General features: G+C 29.1%; 2 protein-coding genes across 14 annotated transcripts; both read left to right on the forward strand.

Moving 5' to 3' along the window:
• The first annotated feature begins 225 nt into the window (after window positions 1-225).
• On the forward strand, window positions 226-2,888 carry LOC128035915 (uncharacterized). 13 transcript variants are annotated; one of them, XM_052626003.1, is made up of 5 exons: window positions 226-636; window positions 737-848; window positions 972-1,015; window positions 1,091-1,190; window positions 1,275-1,911. In XM_052626003.1, exons 1-5 carry the CDS (start codon window positions 629-631, stop codon window positions 1,284-1,286), a joined length of 276 nt encoding a protein of 91 aa, XP_052481963.1. In that variant the 5' UTR covers window positions 226-628; the 3' UTR covers window positions 1,287-1,911. The 13 variants fall into 13 exon arrangements, 5 of the variants coding, with proteins under 5 accessions (XP_052481963.1, XP_052481962.1, XP_052481961.1 ...); XM_052626002.1 differs by having other exon boundaries at window positions 227-636; window positions 1,113-1,190; XM_052626001.1 differs by having other exon boundaries at window positions 228-636; window positions 1,091-1,173.
• Window positions 2,889-8,758: 5,870 nt separating this feature from the next.
• Window positions 8,759-9,142, forward strand: LOC105781799 (uncharacterized). The gene has a single exon (XM_012606325.2). The coding sequence runs from the start codon at window positions 8,759-8,761 to the stop codon at window positions 9,140-9,142; it is 384 nt and encodes a 127-aa protein (XP_012461779.2).
• Window positions 9,143-21,999: the final 12,857 nt, after the last annotated feature.

The raw sequence follows: 21,999 nt of genomic DNA on the forward strand, positions 1-21,999 counted from the left end.
TTTAATTAATATTATATTAGGCATGCTTTTTTTTTTTTTTTGAAAGTAGAATGGTTGGATTTCATTCAAAATAAAACAGAGCGCAAAGATCAATAATGGCCCAAAACACACAACAATAAAATGTCTAAAACAAAAGAAAGCCCAAAAGAGACCATAAAACAGGAAAAAATAAAAAAACAAGATTTTGAAGAGACGAAAAACCAAAGGACTAAGCAGATAAACATCACCCAACAAAGCAATAAATGAAACCATAAAAAGCAACAAAAACCCAACCACCCAAGCAGACTATCCAGATTCCAGAGCATCTAAAACATAGACCTCTTCAGATGCTCATATTGAAGCAAAGAAAAATCTCCACAAATCTGCTAAAAACCCACAAAAACCTGAAGGGGTCCTTCCCGATTCAACAAAAAATTCCTCACAAACACCAAACCTTAAAGAGACCCTTAAGTTGAAACTTCGATTTCTTGACCAAAGAAGCTGAATCTTCGCCTTAAGGTCACAAGGAGCACAAATGTCGCAGATCTGCCTCAACTGCCTTCTGCGCAAAGAGAGGAACCCCTCCAAAAAGATAATTATCATCTCTTTTTAATCCCTCTGTAGCCGAAGAGTGTGCTGCACCATTTGCATGTTTTGGTACATGATGGAAAACACATTTTTGATATCGTTCACATATTGTCTTTATGTCGAAAATGTAAGCCCCTATCACTGATCTTTCAATTCCTTCTGCTTTCAGTTTTCGGATCACAGCCAAAGAGTCACCCTCAATCTCTACTCTTGGAAAACCCAACTATAAGCCCATCTTGCCCCCTCGACACACACCATCGCTTCCGCTGCAAAAGGAGAAGGTATATTGACATGCATTATAGCTTTTGACCAAAGAACAATACCGGAATCATCCCGCAAAATAATCCCTGAGCACGATTTGTTATTTTGTTGACAAAATCCTGCATCAAAATTTATTTTGACAGAATGTTTTTGTGGCAGTTGCCAGTAAACAAGAGGAACCTAACAGGTAGTTGGTTTTTCCTTCACACCATCCACTTCACCCAAAAATTTTTTATAAAGCTCATAATCTCTGATGCTGTAGACTTTTGACTTTCATGCAAAAGCCTATTGCGCATAGTCCAAATCCCCCACTTTGCACAGCAGAACACACGACAAGAATACAGAGTTATGGCCAAAAACTGGTGAACCCAATCTATAATTGATATCTCAGTTGTCGCTGTTTGTCTCGCAATACCAAGTTGACACCAAATTTCCTTTGAATGCAGGCAAACTTCTAAGGGTCACCGAGCAACCTACTTTCCATCCAAAACTTAAGCCTCCTCTCGAACCTACTGCCCCCACATCGACACCACAAAAATAACCACATTTCATCCGCACCTTTTCCATCCTACTAGTAGAAATTTTTGTCTCCATAAAAAAGATAAGTTGAGTATTGGGTAATCGGGCCTGGGCCGTTTCTTACCCTCACCCACTTGAATTGGATTTTGCTCCAAATCATTTCCCATAGTATCGAAAATCAATCCACTACAATCACCATCTTTTGGTAACTCATTCCTTTTCTAAATTTACTCCTAAAATAGGACTTTCATAATTTTCGCCAATAGGGACACCCTCCCCTTCTTCTAGCAACCAGACACTTCTCCCCACGGCGGCGCCATCAACGTAAGATCCCATACTTGCGGCTTCTCTTCACCACCATAATTGAGACGGATTGGACAGAAACTATCTCTATGGCCTAATACACCACAAACAAAGCAAAACAAGGATGATTTTGCATTTTTAAATTTTGCATGCGTAGTTCTTGTTGGAGAGATTATCAGCTTTTTCTTCCTTTTCAAAGGTTTTCTCACATCTATCTGAACACGAATTCTCAAGAAATAATTATTCCTTATTTTAACTAAATTACATAATATTTTCCATAATATCATAATCTCTAACTATAATTAATGGATTATATCCTTACAAATATTGTTTAGTGAAATATTACAAAAATTTCCAAACCACTATAAATAGGAGGCATACATTGGGTTTGTTAAGTAAAAAACCTATCTTGTTTTCCTAAATTGAAGATAATGTTGTGATTGTTTTTAATATTACTGCTTTTTTACATCAAACTATTTTAATCCTAAACCCTAAAACCCAAGATTATAATTAAACTTAAACCAGTGCATTATCCACCGGAGGAGCTACTAACTGTGATGCAAGAGGATAGGGATAAGCACACTATTGGTCGAGAAATTGTGCTGTAAAATCTTTAGTTTTTGGCTTTCTCGTCAATTTTTTAAATGCAATATTAATACTAGTCCTATATCCATCAACCCATGTTGTTGTTTGATATTTTAAATTAAAAATGCAGTGAATATAAGGTTGCCTAAATGATTACTGTTTTCTTGGTTAAAAAAATATTAAGTATTCAATGAACGAATTGATATGAATTCACCTATTTAAAACATTACAAAATGATTATTCATACATATAACCAGTTTTAGTATATATATTGACTCTTGCAGCAAGGGAGGCTGTTGTCATGCTTATGATTTTGTATGGAGTGAGATTTTTTGCATTATTTGTACTATCATTTTTGTTGGCCAGGCAGGAAGATGGAGTAACTGCTACTACAATGATCAATTGCCATCACCTTTTGAGCCTCTGCAAAGTATCACTGCCAAATTCACATCAAAGATTCTATTAAAAAATTGTGGGTTTGGGTTATTTGGGTTCAGGTTAATTTTGGATTTAGGGTTAATTTCAAGTTTGAATTGTTTCATGCTCAAATCATTTTGATTCCAGGTTTGCTAATTGGACTTTTCAAAACAAGGTATCTTAAATTCAAGTCATTTCAAATTTGAATTAATTTAAATTGGGATCGAATTTTTGAATGTAGGATCAACATTGACATATCTATTGTGAAATTTTCATTTTTCTTAAAATATTATAAAATAATATATTAAAGTTCAAGAATTAAAGCATAGTAGTTGACCAACTCTATTCATTTTAATTTGTTGTGTCAAATTTTCAATTTCATATGTGGAATTAAATGTCTTCACCACCAATTTATTAAATAGTTATTTTATAATATATATAATGCATGTTCAAATTTTAAAAACCTTAAACATGAATTATAAAATAAACCTAAATAATACCAATATATATAATTGTATATGTATATGCATAAGGAGGGATGGATTGAAAGAGGAATATAAAGAAAAGCTGTAAGATGCCTGAGCAACCTTTCGTACAACCTCCATTCAGATATTTGTCTTGTGTCTTTCAAAAGCACCCACCTTTTTTTTATACAATATCCACCTTTTCTGTGTTTTTTTAGGTTTAGTAATAAAAATTGTATTTATATGGATACATAATTTATATTTAAAAAAATATTAATTACTATAAAAAATTATTAGTACGATAAAAAATCTAAATAAGTAATAAAAATGAAAATCAAATTATCATATGTAATATTTTAGTCTATGAAAGTAGTTGATAATGCGATTACTAATAAAAATAATAACATCATATGCAATTTTATCAAATTATCATATGCTGGTCTTTGATCGAGTTCTTTTTTTGGGTATAGCAAATGTTCTCTCAACAACATTTAGAAGCTTTGAATGTCTCAAATTAAAGAGTTTGTGAGCCTTCTTTGATGCTCATGTTTAGTTTTGTTCTCTCAAATGATATCGTACCCCACAATATGATGCAAGAAAACCTTTTATATTTGCATAAGTAGCATCTACAACATACTATTTGGGTTTACGCCACAAACCGTCTATAGCTTTGGTCATAAAAATTTATATAAATTTAATTTGATGAAAGACTTATGCTAGGTACGTTTTCATATATGTAAATTAGGTAAAATGTCTAATAACTTCTATAAATATAAATTTTGATCATAATTTTATAAAGTTATTTTATAATTAAGTTATGAAAAAATTTATAATATTTTTTATAAATAAATATATTATTTTTATAATATATATTATGGACTCGTAAATAAGTTAAACTTTTTGGTCATATCTTTTATAAATAATCATATTCTAACATGTTTTTGTAACACTTTTATGACATAAAATTTTTTATCATAACTTTAGAATTTTTGAGATTTAAATAATATAAATTTTTGTTATAACTTTATAAAATATTCATAATTATTTTTATAATATATGTTTTAAGGTTTATAATATAATTTTAGAATTTTTCCGACAGAATCATCCTAAACACTCATATGTGTTCATGCTTATAATATAATATTTTATAACTTAGACTTGTATAAAAGTAATTTTTTAAAGTTAAATCTTGCCGGAGTATTTGGAAACCCATAAGGTAATTAGATTTGGGTGTAATTACCCGCGTAATTACTCCAATTCTTACCCTTCCCTAAGAATCGGAAAGTGTAATTGAGGTGCTTCAATCCTCAATTACACTTAATTTAGTGAGACCCACTAATTACAATAGTTACCCAAACATGCTACCCTACATAATTATAAGTAATTACACACAAGTTTAATTATCAGATAACTTTTCAAGCACTACCTTAATATAGGAATTAAATAATAAAATATTACACTATGACTATAAAACTTGCATATCTCAACGTATAAAATTTACTTAATGTTTTATATTATATATTTATATCAATTTTATCAAATCTATATTGTATTTAAAGTTTGCTTGAGTTGGTGTCACTCATCAATCGGGTCTTAATTCATTCGTAAAGTTACCAAAAGTCTCTCATTTTACAAAATAATAAATATTAATTATTTTGAGGGTAATTTTATCTTTTCATATAAAATCTAAAAAATACTTATACATGATGTGATTCAAACTTAAAACTTTATGATTTTGATATGAACTTTACCCGTTCAATAAAATCATATTTAATTATTATATCAATTTTTAAAATTTGTTACGCACATTTTTCATTTGCATGAGTACGCTATAGTGTAATACATATTATATTTTGTAAAAATAAAAAAATCTTATTAAAATATATAAAAATAAAAATGAAGCATTTAATTAGACTTGTTTATACATCGGCCTTCGTAGTTTGATAGATTTGAGACCAACTTGAGCAAGCGAGTTCAAACCATATATATACTATAGTAATATGAAGTTGCAATTTAGAAAATAATCCAATTTTGTATAGTTTATACGCAATAATTTGGCACTCTAATAACTTGACATGTGTATTTATATTGCAATGTAAGCGGTTTATACATAACGGCAAAAGTAGGGGCTGGCAGGGCCTGCTCCCCTAAATTAGTAAAGATAAAATTACATTTTGGCCCTCTAAAAATATAAAAAATTTATTTAATCTTTTAAAAATTATAAAGATATAGTCTATTAAAATGGTGAAATTATATTTTTCTATCGTAAAATTACAATTTAATTTCGCCCTAAAAGAAATTTCTAGTTTAAGCCTTCTACATAACCATTTAGCAATATGTTAAATTTTTTAAAAGGAAGAAATTATTAAATGTAATTTATTTAATGCATACAAGTACAACTAACATACGCGGGAATGCAAACTAATTTAAATATTTACATTTAATTATAAAACATGTAAATATTAACATTAAATTAAATTTTATTTTAAACAATAAAAATAGGCTATATGAAAGGGCGACCCTTGCACAAACCTTTTTTCTTTTTAGAATGAATCAGGCTATTACTTGACTCTAGACAGCTCTAATTTTAGAAAACCTTTAAAATTTAAAATTAGATTTATGACAAACATCATGATAGGGGTGAAAATTTTATTTAATAAATATATTTATTAAAAGTTTATATAAAATCAATTAATGTTTTGGTTATAATGGTAAAATTAAATATTTATCATGTATGGTTTTGATTTCAAATCTCATTATGATCAAATTTTTATTGATTTATTATATAACTTAATTTGTCATTGAAAGGACATTTTAATAATTTTATAATTGAGTTGATGTCCGATTGAGATAATAGTAAATTTAACCTTAGCAAGCGCAATTATTAGGAGAGTTATTTTTACATTATCTTAAAAAAATAAGTAAATTTAAATATTTGTTAATAATTTGATATGTGACATATACTATAAATCATTTATTAAAAACCGTGTATAAACTTAAACTTTTGTAAATTATAAAAAAAAAATTTGTAAATGATGGAATAATTGACTCAAATGTAAAATATTTTTATTTTTCTTTTTTTTTTTGGTAAAAAAGAACAACACTAAACGGTTACATTTAACAATCAACCCCGTATAGAGGCATTCTTATCAGGATGCAGAACCCCTTGTACTGAACTTGGTGGGTCCTTAAATAATAGTAAATTGGTGTACGATTGTTCGCGTACTTAACCATTTGATCAGCAGCCTTGTTTTGAGACCTTTGAAAATAGTGAAGTCTTATTCTCCAATTTCATTAGAAGAGGCAACTAATTAAACGTAACTCCACCAACCTACTAGAAGCAGGTCCACCAGCTAGCAGAATCTCCACTAGAAATGCATTTTCCATTCTAGTTCTACTTGCCTGAATCCTTTCTCCCATGCTATGGGCAATCCTTCAAGTATGGCACGTGCTTCAATTCGAAAAGTTATTTCCTTGCTTACCGCCATAGAAAACCCACATAACCATCTTGCATCCGCGTCTCTAATCACGTCTCCCATTGACACCCAAATGCTAATGTATGACATTGCTTCATCTATGTTGTGTTTACTCCATCCTTTCTCGAGTGGTGACCACCATGTATCCAACACTAAAGGATTCGGTTGGGGCCAAGCTGAATTCGATTTTGCATAACTCTTTGTCCAAGTAATACTTGTATCTACAAGTTTTTGTACATAATTATGTCCGTTAGAAAAAACATAAAGGTTACGATCCTTCGATAGCAGCCAACATAAGATCGAGAAAAAGGACTGCCACTCAAATTCCTGAGACCTTCATCTTCTTGAACTCTTCAAGTTACATAGCAACTGCTCACCAAGCGGCAATGAAAAGAACAAACTTTGAGCATTTTCCGGTACCACAGACAGCTATACCATTCTTGAGAAAGAGCAATCCCTAACAGCATGAAGTCCTGATTCCAACATCGCACCGCATCTAGGACAATGTCCCTCTTTAGTCATATGTCTCATTGCTCTTTCACCATGCCATGTTATTATCATTTCTATATTAACAAATATTCTATTTAGATCATAATAATATAATAAAATAATTTATGGTAATTCTTTGTTAAAAATCATGAAAAAAAGACATAATGATTTATTTGACCCTTCAACTTTATAAAAAAAAATAATTATTTTAGCCCTCCATTTAATTTTTTGCTTCTTTAGATCTTGAACTTGCTAATTTATGTTAACACCCACGTGTATGCCATGTCAACAATTAATTATTTTTAAAATTAAAAAATATAAAATTTCAAAAAATTCAGAAAATATAAAAATTATTAAAAAAACATAAAAATTATTAAATATATAAAAAATATAATAATATCCTATAATTTTAACAAAATTTAATTAATTGTTGACGTGGCATACACGTGGATGGCCACATTGGAAAAGTTAACAAACGCTAATTTTTCCATCGGGGTGTTTTGACAAAAAAACATTAATTTAAAGGCTAAAAGAGGCAAAAAAAAAATGAAGAGCTAAAACGATTTTATTTCATTAAGTTGAACAACTAAAAAGTCATTATGCCTATAAAATATAAATTTTAAATATTTTTAAATAATTAATTAAATTGTTTGTAAATCTATTTTGAAAATATAAATTATATTTATAACTTATAGTTAATATAAATATAAATAATGGACAAATTTTAGACTCAACAATCAAATCGATTTTAAAGAGCCAAAAGTTAGAATATTCAAGTCTTTTATTTAGTTAAAAATCAATTTGAAAAATTGGTTCGACTCTCAAAAGTTATTTCTTTATCATTATTTTTAGATTGAAATTATGTTTTTTTTGGGTAAAAGAAACAATATATTGTGATTGCAGAATATTATTTTGATCATCAAATAGCAACTCAAAACCGAACTCAAGAGGATTCTCAAATATTTACACATTATTTCTATAGTGATTTACAATCATTGACATATGATCGGCAATTTTATTTTGGGACTGAGAGATATGACGAATTCATACCTTCCAATTACGGTATAAAAGTTGATGAATTAACCGCAATTCCCCCCATCTGTTATTGGCCGCACCTCCAACTAGGAGAGTCTTGAAATATAATGCTAAATAATGCCTTAATCTCAAGTCTAACGTGATTTAAAGACACATTGAGTTTACATAAAAAGTATCAAATGTCTTAAGAGTTTTCAGAGAAAACTAGCGTTCAAACTTCGAAAATAATATTATTGCGAGACAACAGTAAATTCTAAAATAATTAAATCAACATAAAAAATACTTTGTAAAAAAAATAGCCCAGAAAAGGAAAAACACATCCCAAATTCAATGGACGACTTAACACGGAACGGAACTCCTTCACACACTATTTTGCCTTTTTCCCTCACCTTTTCTTCTTTTTGCCTTTTTGTCCATCTTCTTTGAACACCATTCTCTCTCTCTCTCTCCCCCCCCCCCCAAACCCTTTAAATAAACCCATTAATTTTTTTAATAATTTAGTTTTTCGTTTTCATGATCCAATTAAAACTTGTTACAGAAAACCAAAACCCCATTTCTCCAATCACTAAAGAAACAAAAAGAACCCTTCAAAATATTCTAATATTTCAAAGAAAGTTCCTTTTTCTTTTTCCTTCCTTGGTGATGTCTACACCATTAGAACAGCAGCAGCCACCACTGGTGGGAACGACCCAAGAAGCCTACACTGCCCATACGGGTCACGGGTCTGTCGGACCCGTCATAGCCGTAGTAGCAGTGATCACTATCCTCGGTATCATAGCTGGCATGATCGGGAGACTCTGTTCCGGGAGACCCATCATGGGTCATGGTCACTACGATTTTGAAGGTTGGGTTGAGAGGAAATGCTCTTCTTGCCTTGACGGTACGGTGGTAGACCCGCCTCCGTCGCGTCCGGCGGATGAGGAGGAGGAGCACGCGGCTGTGCCTGCAGAGGAGACCCAACAAGAGATCAAAGATGAAGAGCACGATGAAGCACAAAAGCAACATGGAAGTAGCAGTAAATCTTGACTATTATTTCCTCTTCTTTTTTTTTTTTTTTTACCTTCATGGTTATACTCTCATTGTACGTGCAAAAAGAAAATGGATTCTCTTTATTTATAATATATTTAAATTTAAGACTTTCAGTAGTTGGATGTCAGCTGGAATTTCTTTAGGGACGATGTCATGAAAAAATAAAAAATGAAAAAACCCTATCATTCTCTACATTATTTTATATTAGGTTAAATTTAATATGTTAAAAGATACAGTAATCATATCAATGTCATGTCAGTTTGTTATTTTCAATTATTACTCACTAAAAATTTATTTAATAGATTAATAATTGCTATTTACATCAAGACTGAAATTTTAAAATTCGAAAAGTACAAAGACTTAGAATGATCCAATAAAAGAATATAGACTAAGTCTACAACTGTACATATGGTATAGGGCTAGTAATTGAATTCAACCATACAACTTTGGCTGCTACAATTTGGGTCATGACTAAAACTTTAAAATTTAAAAAGTACAGAAACTAAAATTGATCAAATTAAAGTACAAGGAATAATAGTAGAATTTAACCTTTTATATAATGAATTTGGTTTAATTATTTCAGGTAATCTTTCAAACTTTTAAAATTTAATTCTTTTACTTTTAATTTTATAAATTTAACCTCTGATTTAAAAATTAAAGTCTAATTAATTAGACAGTTAAATTTGAATATGCAATTGGATTTTAACTTTTAAATATTAAAATATAATGTATTCAAATATCAATATATTTCATTAATAGTGTTATTAATTTATAATGAAGAGTAAATGGGTTTTAAAGATAGTTAAAATACATTAGATCTAACCATAAATGTTACATTAAATACCATATTTAAATTTAGTACATCAAATCAAAATATCATTTAATTGCATCTTCAATGATTTATTTGCATACCTCATTATAGTCTTTCAATTTTTATTTCTAGTATATAGTAATATAAAGAAAACATAATAGTTACAGAATTTTTGATTAAATTCAAAGTTAAATTGAGTTTCGTTTCATTAGCATCTTGACGAGATCAAGTCAGTGAGTTGTACCGCGACGAGAAACTTTAAAAATCGTGATGTCAATTCGATAATTTATAAACTTTACAGTTTGATCCTAATTCGATTTCGAGTTAGTAAAAGAGTTTTCGTAAGCACACGTAAGATCCCAAAATGATTATATAACATATTCAAAATGAGTAACATAAATATTAGCATGTATTTATAGTTGTATTAAATTGTATTTAATTGTAGTTGCTCTGACAATGAATATGTTATCTCGTAGCTTGGACCTGACAACCAGATCAGATATAGGGTGTTATATAAATAGTTGTTATTTTTTATATTTACAAGCCTCAAACATATAAACTTATCTAAATAAAAATCAAAATGGTTAGGATTCATAAGGTGTCAAATAGGGTTCTCTCTCTCTATCTCTTTTTTTAATGAACTAATAGATTAATATTTTAAAAAATAATTACATTCCTTTGCTAAGAAACATGTTGGGTGTTAAAGCCAGTTTTAGGATTTTTTGGGTTCCCCAAAACCAAGACAATATAGAGCCATTAATAAACAGTGGTGAAAAAATGGTGTTGCATGCCAATGCTTTTTAGAAAAATACAAATCTGGTTACTTCCAATGCAATATGCTTTATTCTTCCTAAAAATGTGTCCAATTTTATGTAAATTTCTCCTTTCCAAACATATGCAAACAAATCATGGAAAATACCTAGGTCAAATGTCTTGAATTCTTTTGAAATTTGATTTATTATAATAAGATTATGCATATTTGAACAAAATTTATATAGTATCTTGTCATACTAAATGTCGATAATAGTAGTAGGAATAATTGCAAAGTAATAATAAAGAAAAAATAAGAACACGTGGGTTTTACATGAAAAACACTTATCGGGAAAAATCACGGGTAAAGGAGGAGAAATTAACTAATGTTGAAAAACAATAATACAAGAGGTTTTCTGCTACACGTTTTAAGGGTTAAACAACCCTTTTATAATCAAAGTCTAATAGAAGAAGTATAATTCTATATGGATTCAATTTGTGCGGCAAAGTCTGTACCCTCGATCCTTCGCTCCCACAGATCCCTAATTTTACTTTTCTATTTTATTTCTTTAACAAGTGAGTCACCTCAAACTTTTCAGACCAAATTTAGATCACATAACTCTAACCTATTTTAAATAAACTTCAACCAAAATTCTTTGGTTGAAGTTTTTCTCTCAACATGAAATATTTGGGTAAATGTTATTATCAAACTTAGTTAATTAGTGTGCTCACATCATCACATGTGAAACCTAATAGTAAAGCAATAATTGTTTTTTGCTTCACGTGAAACAGTAGGTTTTAATAGAAAGTTGGTTTTGAATTTATATCATATAATATAAATGCAAATATATTTAAGTTACATACTTATAAAACTGTTAATTTATGTGAAAATATAAAATTAAAATTATTAATTAAGTTTGATAACTTAAATTAAATCATCAAATTTTAATTTTAAATGTAATTATAAAATAGTTAAAATAAAAATATTAAAATGTTGTATTAACTAATACAAATCGATATTGATCGAAACACATTGAATTTAAACCATTTGATACTGATTTAAGACCAATATAACTTAAACTATTAGTTAGTCCTTGAACTTGTTAATTGTTTTCATATTGAGGCTTGAACTTTGAGTTTTCAAGAAAATATCAAGAATTAACTTGGGCAAAAAAAGTTCAAGCCCCGATGTTAGAACAATTGTCAAGTTTAAGGCTTAACTTTGAGAAAAAAATATAAGTCCAATGTGAGAATAATTGCTAAATTATAGTCTAACTTTAACTAAAAAAAATTTCAAATCTCAATATAAGAGTAATTAACAAATTAAAAGCAAAAAAGTGATTTAACCCAAAGAAAAACACAAAACAAGTGGGACATGTTTTCTTCAAAAAGGATAAAAAACAGTGTGCGAGAGATGATGATAATTAGAGTAAACTACATCAACGATCACTCACAAATAACACCATTTTTATTTTGGTAACTCTAAATTTTTTTTGTCAATTTATTTATTCTAATTAATATAATTGCTTAAATTGACAATTGCTGTTAAAACTTCTATTAATCCACTAATGGATTGCCAAGGTGATATATATATTTTTTTACTTTTGACTAAAGACAGTTTATTTGCAACATAAAAATTATCAATCCTCATCACCGCTCATCTCCTGCTCCCATCTTTATCCCTCCTCACTCTGCTCCATTTGCACCATAAGAACCACCTTACATGACTGGTTCAACATAAGTGATGCAAGTGTTTAAGGTGTATTGTTTTTGTTTAGTTTTATAGCTTTTGTGATTTTATTAGATATGTGTCTAAGATGTGTTTGTTTTTCTTTTAGTTCAGTTTTAATGGATAAAAGTTCACAGATCTTCTAACAAAACCCAACATTAAAACAAATATTAGCTATTGGGTCTATTAAATTTTAGTGAACTTAGGTGTTTATGAATCTGGAAAAAGAATGAATCTTTTTAATTGCTTTGCATAGAGTTATTAATTTCAGCTGTTGGGTCTTCAAAAGATGGGTGCTTTCATTACACTGTGTTTAGGGTTATTTATTTTGTTGACCTCTGTGGAATGGGGTTGACTTGAATTCATGGCTTTTTTAGCTTATGAGATTTAAGTATACACAAATTTTAGCAGTTGGGTTTAATTAACTTGGGTTTTTGTTTTTAATGCTAAAATTCATTTGATAACTGCATCATTCTTATTGGTGTAAAGTGGTTTTTATGGTGTGGGGGCAGCGGAGTAAGGAGTGGTAGAGATGAGAGACTGGGGATGAACGGTGATCAGCATCCATGGTTCTTATGGTTGGTGTTGACTGTTGAGTAGTGATGATAATTAGTAGTTCTTGCAAAATAAAAATAAAAATAAAAAAGGTGTTTTGAAATAATTATAAAAAAGTCTCTAACTTTAGTCAAAAGTAAAAAGGAGAAAAGATACGTAACAATCCTTTAATAGATTTAGTAAGATTTTTAACGATAATTATTAATTCGAATAATTATTTTAATTAGAGTAATTAAAATTTTAGAATAATCAAACTAAAAATTTTGCTATTTTAGAATGATGGGTGGTATAGTTGACCATTATAATTAATAAATTGTCTTTTCATATGCAATTTTGCATGCCCTGTTTATTTCTAGTCAAATTTTTTGTAGAAAGAAAAGAAATAATGACAAATTTGACTTGCAAAAAACCCATTTTGTAGGATGGGCAAGCAATGGCAGTACAGCATCACGTGGCTATCAGGGCACCAAAAAAAAGCATGTGATTTGGGCAGCTTTTGTCTCAGCTACTACAGGCTCCATTATCAACTATCTACTCAATGGTCTCTCTCATTCACCTCCCATCCTTACCTCAAATGATAAGGAGTTTATATCATTTTGAATTTAAATTATATTAATAAAATAATTTTAAGAGAATTTTGCTCTTACTTAAAAATTTGCTTTAATTTGATTCCAAATTTACTTAAAATCTAATGTCATCATTGAATATCAACATGTCAAAGATAAGTTTTTTTCTCATGGTACAAACGTGTTCTGCATTGGTATGGCATGCCCTTTTCCATGCTTAGAGTAAATTACACTTAAGATTATTAAATTATTAGTAAGCTTATATTTTAATCATTTAATTTCAAGTTATAAAATAGTCATTAAACTATTCAAAAGAATTTTATTTAAGTCATCGAGCTATTAAGTTCAGTGATGTGACTTTCTTTGTTTAAAAGGTCCTTCCCCTTTTTTTCTACAATTTAATTTTTTTCATGAAATAATTCTAAACTTCATGAATTTGCAAATCAAAATCCAAATAGCTTTCTTCTCCAATCTCCGACACTAACCGTTAATTTAACTTAGATTTCACTAGCTGGACTTTTTTTTTAAAGAAACTTATAAGCCCTATGACTTAATTATTTTTTTGAATAGTTTAGTGATTTAAATGAAAACTTTCGAATAATTTAATAACCATTTTGTAACTTTTTAAAGTTAAGTGACCAAAATGTAAGCTTACTAATAGTTTTGTGTAATACCCCTTACCTGACTTGATCGTAGGGTCCGAGCTACAAGGTGCCACTTTCGTTGCCAGAGCAACTACGATCAAATTTAAATACAATTCTTATTATTGGACATATAAATACTAATATCATAGGCAAATAATATAATAAATAATCATTCTCAGGTCTTATGCAAGCTTACGAAAGCTCTAATGCTAACCCGAGATCGAATCAAGACTAAATTGTGAAGAATTCAAACTATAGGTTTGAAGTCGCGACATGACATACGTTTTACGTTGCAATGTCACATACTGTTTCTAAAATTTCTCTTTGTTTAACAACCTACAATTTTCCAAACTAATTCCTAAACATATAACCATTATAATCATCTCATATTTGCAACATATTAACATCAAATTATGCAAACCATTGCCTTTTCTAACATTAGGCCAATATCGTATCATCTATAAGCCATTTAAATCATTTACATACTTACCTATTTCATCAAGTTCATATGTATATATATTTGCAACATTTCACACCATTTCAAACTACCTTTAACTCCATTACAAACTATATACATTTAACTAAATTCTAACATTAACCATTAAACCATAACTTCATATACACATAACTTTATATACCAAATTTGACTCAAACTAGGTATATGCCTTATAACTAACAAAAGAAATTTATACAAACATTATCGAGTCTGGGATCTTGGTTGGATGTTGAAATCGATGCTCGGTATCTCGGTTGAGACCTAACTTGCGCACGGAAAAACAAACTGCACATTGAGTGATAAAACTTAGTCGTATTTCTATAATTCAAATCAATATAACGTAAATATTATTCAAATACAAATAATCGATTCAAGTCTATTATTCCACTAATTCGTATACCAAATTGTAATATAGACTTAGTGATCAATTTATTTAGTTATTTTATATCTTACTTTCTAGCACTTATCCCATTTTCCATATATTTCACTTCATACAAACGTGATCATTTCATATTACCATTTATGGCATATACTCATATATATAGATGCATTCATCAATTTATATATATTCAATTTCATCTCGTTGATTCAATCATTTTCAAGTCCATTAGCTCGTAAATACTCAATTGGCACCAATAGCTCGTTTCTAGCCAAGTCGTATGGTCTTTCACATGCTATCGAATATCACAATTCATATGTGATCAATTATACTAAATCAATTCATATTGCATTTCAATCTACCATATAGCCTATCCATATCATGTTTATTTAATCTTATTGACCTTACTCGAATTTCAAGACGGATATACGAATTAACCAACTTGCATCCCAATCTGACACTGTAGTGCATCATTGAATAAACAGACGGAAATATATTGGCACACATAGTGCATCATCAGACAAGACGAATAAATTATACTGGCATGCGTAGTGCATCATCGAATAAACCAAAGCAATTATGCTAGCACGTAAGTGCATCAATGGATGTACCAAAGAAAATATATTTGCACGCAAGTGCATCATCGGATATACCGAAGCAATTATACTAGCACACACAATGCATCATCGGATATACCAAAGCAATTATACTGGCACACACGGTGCAACATCAGATATATCGAAGTATAATCTATACATTTGATAGGTAACCAATTTTCAATTTTATTATAAGTTCAATTCATATTCTATCACTCTCAATTTCATCATCAATTCACCATTCAAATACCGTATATAAAAAATCTCAACTTAATTTCATACCAATCTCATATATCAAGTAAGCCATGCAACTTCCTATTCTATTCAATTTAGTCATCTATCTCAATGTACCATATCAACCATCTTAACTTAACTCATACAACCATTATATACTTACCTTGGGACTAAATCATGCAATTTAACATGAATAAGCAATAATTAAATTGAAATGGATCATAGAAATACAAACCGAAATTTTGAGCTACTCGTCGATGACTTTGGATTTTCCTTTCCCTCTCGATTGATTCGGGTCAATGTTAGCCACGAATAATCACAAAACATATAGTACTATTTAGCCACGAATAATCACAAAACATATAGTACTATCAATTTCCAACCAATTCACAATCAATCACTAATTCATACAAAAAATTCAATTTATTCAATTTAGTCCCTCAACCTGAGATTAACATAACTTTCCAATTAGAGCCCCAAATTGAAATCAAATTTCATAAATACCCATTAGGGACCTCCTATTCCTTATTCCTACTTCTAATTTTACCTTTTATTCAGTTTGGTTCCTAATGTAAGAAACTATCAATTAAGCAATTTAGTCCTTTTTTCACATCTAAGCTTAAAATCTATCAATTTAACACCTAAAACTTCAAGAACTCAACCATAGAAACTTCCTAAAACTTTAAAAGTATTACAATTTGATAAATGGGCTAGCTAAACCAAACTCCTATGATCTCAAAAACATAAAAATTACAAAAAAAGACTTAGAAATCTCACCAATTAAAGGACCGAATAAACGAAACTTCACAAGGTTTCTTCTTCACATTTTCCTTCTTTGGTTTTGGTGGTGGATGGATGAGGAAAAAAGTATTCTATTTCCTTCCATTATGTTTGTTTTATTTTATACCTTTTTATAATTTTAATTATAGCCTTTAATAATAAAACAAAAAAACAAAAAACAAACACAATTCACCACCGTGCACAATATTCATTTAAAAATGGTTTATTTTCCCTTTTAAACCTTAGATTAATTGTTATAAGTCCTTAAGCCTTTGACCAATTAAAAATCTATAGCGATAGACTTTTATAATTTAGTCCTTATACCTTAATTAAACAATTAATAGACAAAATGAAGGACCAAACTCTAATTTTCTTTAATATTGACTCCGTAGATATGTTAATTTAATATTTATAGACCCTGTTTACGAAAATGAGGTTCCGAAATTGTATTTTCCAACACCACTAGCTTTCGAGTCGTTACATTTAGTGACCTTAGATGTAGTTTACCTTTATTATTCAACTAGAGTGCATCCCTACTTCGCCAATCGCCAGGGAGTAAAAATTTAAAGATTCAATTAAATATTATAATTTTTAATTAAATTGATTTTAAATAATAAAATAAAAAAGTTTAAATTGATCACTTACTTATAATTGTAATTTTTATTTTTGCAATTTATTTTGTTAATTTATTTCGTGTTTCCTTATTTATAATTTTTTATTATAATTAATTTTTAATATTGTAACACCCCTTACCCGTATTCAACTCCGGAATAGGGTATGAGGCATTACTAGAACACTTACACATGTAAACATATTAAACCGAGTTACAAAATTTCATTCAAATTTAAACTCTTCAAAATTTTAACATGCTTTTATAATTCTTTACAACATATCCTCAAAATATTATATTCAAACAAATAGGGCCTACGAGACCCGATACTTACTCATGTAATTCAATGCTTCATTTCCATTTTATTTAATTCACAATCTTTCATGTTCAAAATTCAAATCAATTTCTCAATCCAATATATATATTTCAATACCACAATAATTCTTTTAATTCAAATCATATCACTAGAAACTTTCATTTAATTCATGTACACTTCAATATCGTTAAGTTCAATACTAAAACGTATTCACCATTTAACTCAATGTTTATCGATTATACCATTCATTAACACATTTATAAAAGTCTTAGTATTACAATGAAAACATCACTTAAGCTTAAATAACAACATCAAATCAACTCATCATCCCCTTTTTCGTCATTTTATTCTTCAAGTATGAACTTAGTATTTCATTTCCTTTCCACACCCATTTCCTACGAATATCACACAAAACAATAACATATCATTCAACTATAGTCACAAGCTAGTACATTTAAACATAATTCTTTTTGGAATTAACCACATGATAAACCATTTCAAGTAAGTTTACATAATTTAAACATTACCACCCTTTCCATGATCACAAGCATATCCCCATCTAGGCACTTACCATTTCAATGCATAACTTATAAATTTAAAGTGGCATAATTCAGCCACCACTTGGCCAAAGCTTAAGCGTGTACACTACACATGTTAGCCAAATAAACATATAGCGTAAGCATTATAAGTATGGTCGACTTCAACATTTATTCATGTATCAAACTTACCAACATGAGTTAATCTATAAACCATTCATGGCCTTACTTCATACCAAATCATATACCAAATATACCACACTCACATACTATGAAACTTTATTTTCCCATATGAGCTTAAATCATGATCAATAATACGCAAATGTAAGCATCATTTCTATTTTAACGTTTATCGATTATAATCGAGCATATAACCAATTATACACAAATAATTCATATATATAATTAATTTTCCTCCTCCTCCTCTCCATTCCACATTCTTTATGTATAAAACATGCTTAAATAGCATTATACATAATTTCACTATTCACTTATATTTAAATTCAAAGCTGTCTATTTGAGTCAGAGTCACTAAATCATTTTTATCTGAATCTACAGAGCTCCAAATTAAGATCCATTAATTTTCCCCAAAACTAGACTCACATGTATTCTTACCATAAAATTTTTAGAATTTTTAACTTGGCCAATTAGTACAGTTTATTCTTTAAAGTCACCCCTGTTTCACTACTCAACATCTCTGATCTCTCTTCACTAAAAATGAATTATCTCATTGTACAAAATTCAAATGATATTTCTGTTTGTTTCTTTTGAAAATAGACTCATTAAAGATTCTAATCATATAAATTATAACTTGTAATTATTTTTTTACAATTTTTAACTATTTTCCAAAGTCAAAATAGGGATTCAAAATCAATCCAACCCTACCTCACTAAAATTCAAATATATCAAAATGTATAATTCTTTTCTTGATCTGTTTCTTTTATGTAAAAATAGACTCCTTAAGCTTTCATTTCATATCTCATTCACTCTCTAATTCAATTTCCATAATTTTTGGTGATTTTTCAAAATCACACTATTGTTACTGTCCAAAACTATTTTGTTGCACATTTTACTTTTTCATAATTTCATTACTTCTTTTCATCTTACTCAAGGGTCGATTAAATATCGAACCCAATATTCATCACGTAACCTTATTCGATTCACATATATTTTCACTTATCCAATTTCCCCAATGAACACTTCGGAATATCAACCGTTACACGGTGGAATCAGCACTTAGCAACCACCTCATGTTCAAAGGATCCCGGTGGAATCAGCACTTAGCAACCACCTTATAATCAATGATACGGGGAATCAGCACATAGCGACCCCTTTCACAATCAAGGATACGATGGAATCAGCACTTAGCAACCACCTTATAATCAATGATACGGGGAATCAGCACATAGCAACCCCTTTCACAATCAAGGATACGACGGAATCAGCACTTAGCAACCACCTTATAATCAACGATACGGGGAATCAGCACATAGCAACCCCTTTCACAATCAAGGATACGGTGGAATCAACACTTAGCAACCACCTTATAATCAATGATACGGGGAATCAGCACATAGCAACCTCTTTTTGATCAATGATTTGGGGAATCTGCACTTAGCAACCCCTTACATTAAAAGAATCCTGGTCAAATCCGAGTGTTCAATCGGGAACCTTACTTCACAACATTTTACCAACTTTTCCAATTTATTCACATTTTGTAATCTACTTCAAATATTTGATCTATATTTAATCATATCTCAACAATATATTAAATAAAATTAAAACAATGTATTATTCACATACAAACTTACCATCATGCTTTCAAGGTCAATTCCTCATCTTTCTTGGTTTATAATAACACATTTAACTTATTTAACATTCAAATTATTCAATCTAGTCCTAAAATCACACTTTGGAAAAATTAAATTTTTGCCCCTAAAGTTTCACAAAATTACAATTTTGCCCCAAAGCTCGTAAATTAAACTTCATCCCATATTCTTATGTATTATGACATGTTGAACATTTTTCCCTTCTATGGCAACATCGAATTCCCACTCTAACACTTACTTATGAACATTAGGTATTTTTACCGATTATGTCGTTTTACTCGTTTTCACTTAAAATCGCTTAGCAAAAGGTGTTTAACATAATTTCAAGCTTCATATTCTACCATAAAACATCAAAATAAACACATTTCACCTATGAATATTTTTCCAAATATAAACCCTAGATTAAATTATTGCTAGAATAAGCTAAATCAAGTTACCGGGACTCCAAAAACGTAAAGAACATTAAAAACGGGGCTTGGAATCACTTACTATGGAGCTTGGAAGCTTGAAAACCCTAGCAATGGCTTCCCCCCTTGTGAAATTCGGCCAAGGCTTGAAGATGATGATTTTTGGCCTATTTTGTCATTTTAATACATTTTAATTACCAAATTACCAAAATACCCCTAACTTAAAAATTTCCTATTTCACTTATCTCATGTCCATTTTTGTCCACAATGTAACCAATGGTATAATTACCATTTAAGGACCTCCAATTTAAAATTTCATAACAATTGGACACTTCTAACATATAGAACTCAACTTTTGCACTTTTTATAATTTAGTCCTTTTGGCTAAATTGAGTGCCCAAACGTCGAAATTTTTGAACGAAATTTTCAAAAAATCATTCCGTAAAATTTTAGACCATAGAAATATAATAAAAAATAAAATTTTCCTCGTCAGATTTGTGGTCCCGAAACCACTGTTCCGACTAGGCCCAAAATCGGGCTGTTACAAATATCACGTGCATTTTTCTACAATGTTAAAAAGATGTACATATTGCATTGCAGAATAATATTTTTATTCTTTTATCTCTATAAATTGGATGTAAATAAATTAATAATATTATTAATATATTAGATAATAATATTATTAATATTTTTAGTTTTTTTTTGTAAAAATACCACTTTGTATAGTTTTTTTTCTTTTTTTAATCATTGGATAATATAATTAATATTGGTTTAGATAACGAAATTTAATTTAAAATAAATACTAATAATATTATATATATTTAAATTAAAAGTAAAATTAAATCATAAAGTGAAACTTTTACATTAAACAATAGAATAATAGGAAAGTGAATAAGTGAATTTAATATAATATGATAATAAACTAAATGAATGTGTGATAAATGGATATAATAATTTTATGTCTCTAATTAATAATAATAACAATAATAATTCATTATAATTTATATACCTATATATAAAAGTAGTGTCCATGACCACGTGTCCACCTTTCCACGCTCTCTTTCTATTTTACATTTTAGAAAAATAGTTGAATTTTAATTTTGATCTTTTATTATTCCTAAATTTGAGATTTAGTCTTTATACTTTAATTTCAAACATAAATTGATCTGATTTATATATAATATTTGAATGCCCTAAGGTCTTAAAGACTGACATGCGACTTCTCATTTCTTTTAAGTTTGTGTTGCTTTTTTATTATTATTATAAGGTAATGGTCATTTTTCAATTTTGGGCTCTAAACTATGTTGAAATTCATGATTTAATCTATATGCTTTAAATTTTTACATAATTTGATGCCTATACTTTTATAATATCATTAGTTAATCTAATTAATTACATTATTGTTAGTTATTTCATTCGAATCTTGATGTCAACTATTCTTAAAACCACTATTCCAAAAAAAATTTATCATGACAAATTCAAATAGGTGTTTTTAAGAAAAAATCCTAATTAATATTTTTCAACGCTATTTTTAGTATTACATGACTACGAAGTGTGTTTTTAAAAAAATTTCAAACTATGACACTAAAGAATGTTAATGGCGAGAACAACTGGGC

This window comes from Gossypium raimondii, chromosome 13 (genome assembly GCF_025698545.1).
Source record: "Gossypium raimondii isolate GPD5lz chromosome 13, ASM2569854v1, whole genome shotgun sequence".
In the NCBI taxonomy this organism is placed as follows: Eukaryota; Viridiplantae; Streptophyta; class Magnoliopsida; order Malvales; family Malvaceae; genus Gossypium; species Gossypium raimondii.

Excerpts from the sequence above, each read along its gene's own strand:
- LOC105781799 (XM_012606325.2), top strand. The coding sequence starts at position 8,759 with ATGTCTACACCATTAGAACAGCAGCAGCCACCACTGGTGGGAACGACC.
- LOC128035915 (XM_052626001.1), top strand. Across the intron at positions 849-971 it reads TTCCGCTGCAAAAGGAGAAG|AATGTTTTTGTGGCAGTTGC; the intron begins GTATATTGACAT and ends TTATTTTGACAG. Across the intron at positions 1,016-1,090 it reads AAACAAGAGGAACCTAACAG|ACTTTTGACTTTCATGCAAA; the intron begins GTAGTTGGTTTT and ends CTGATGCTGTAG.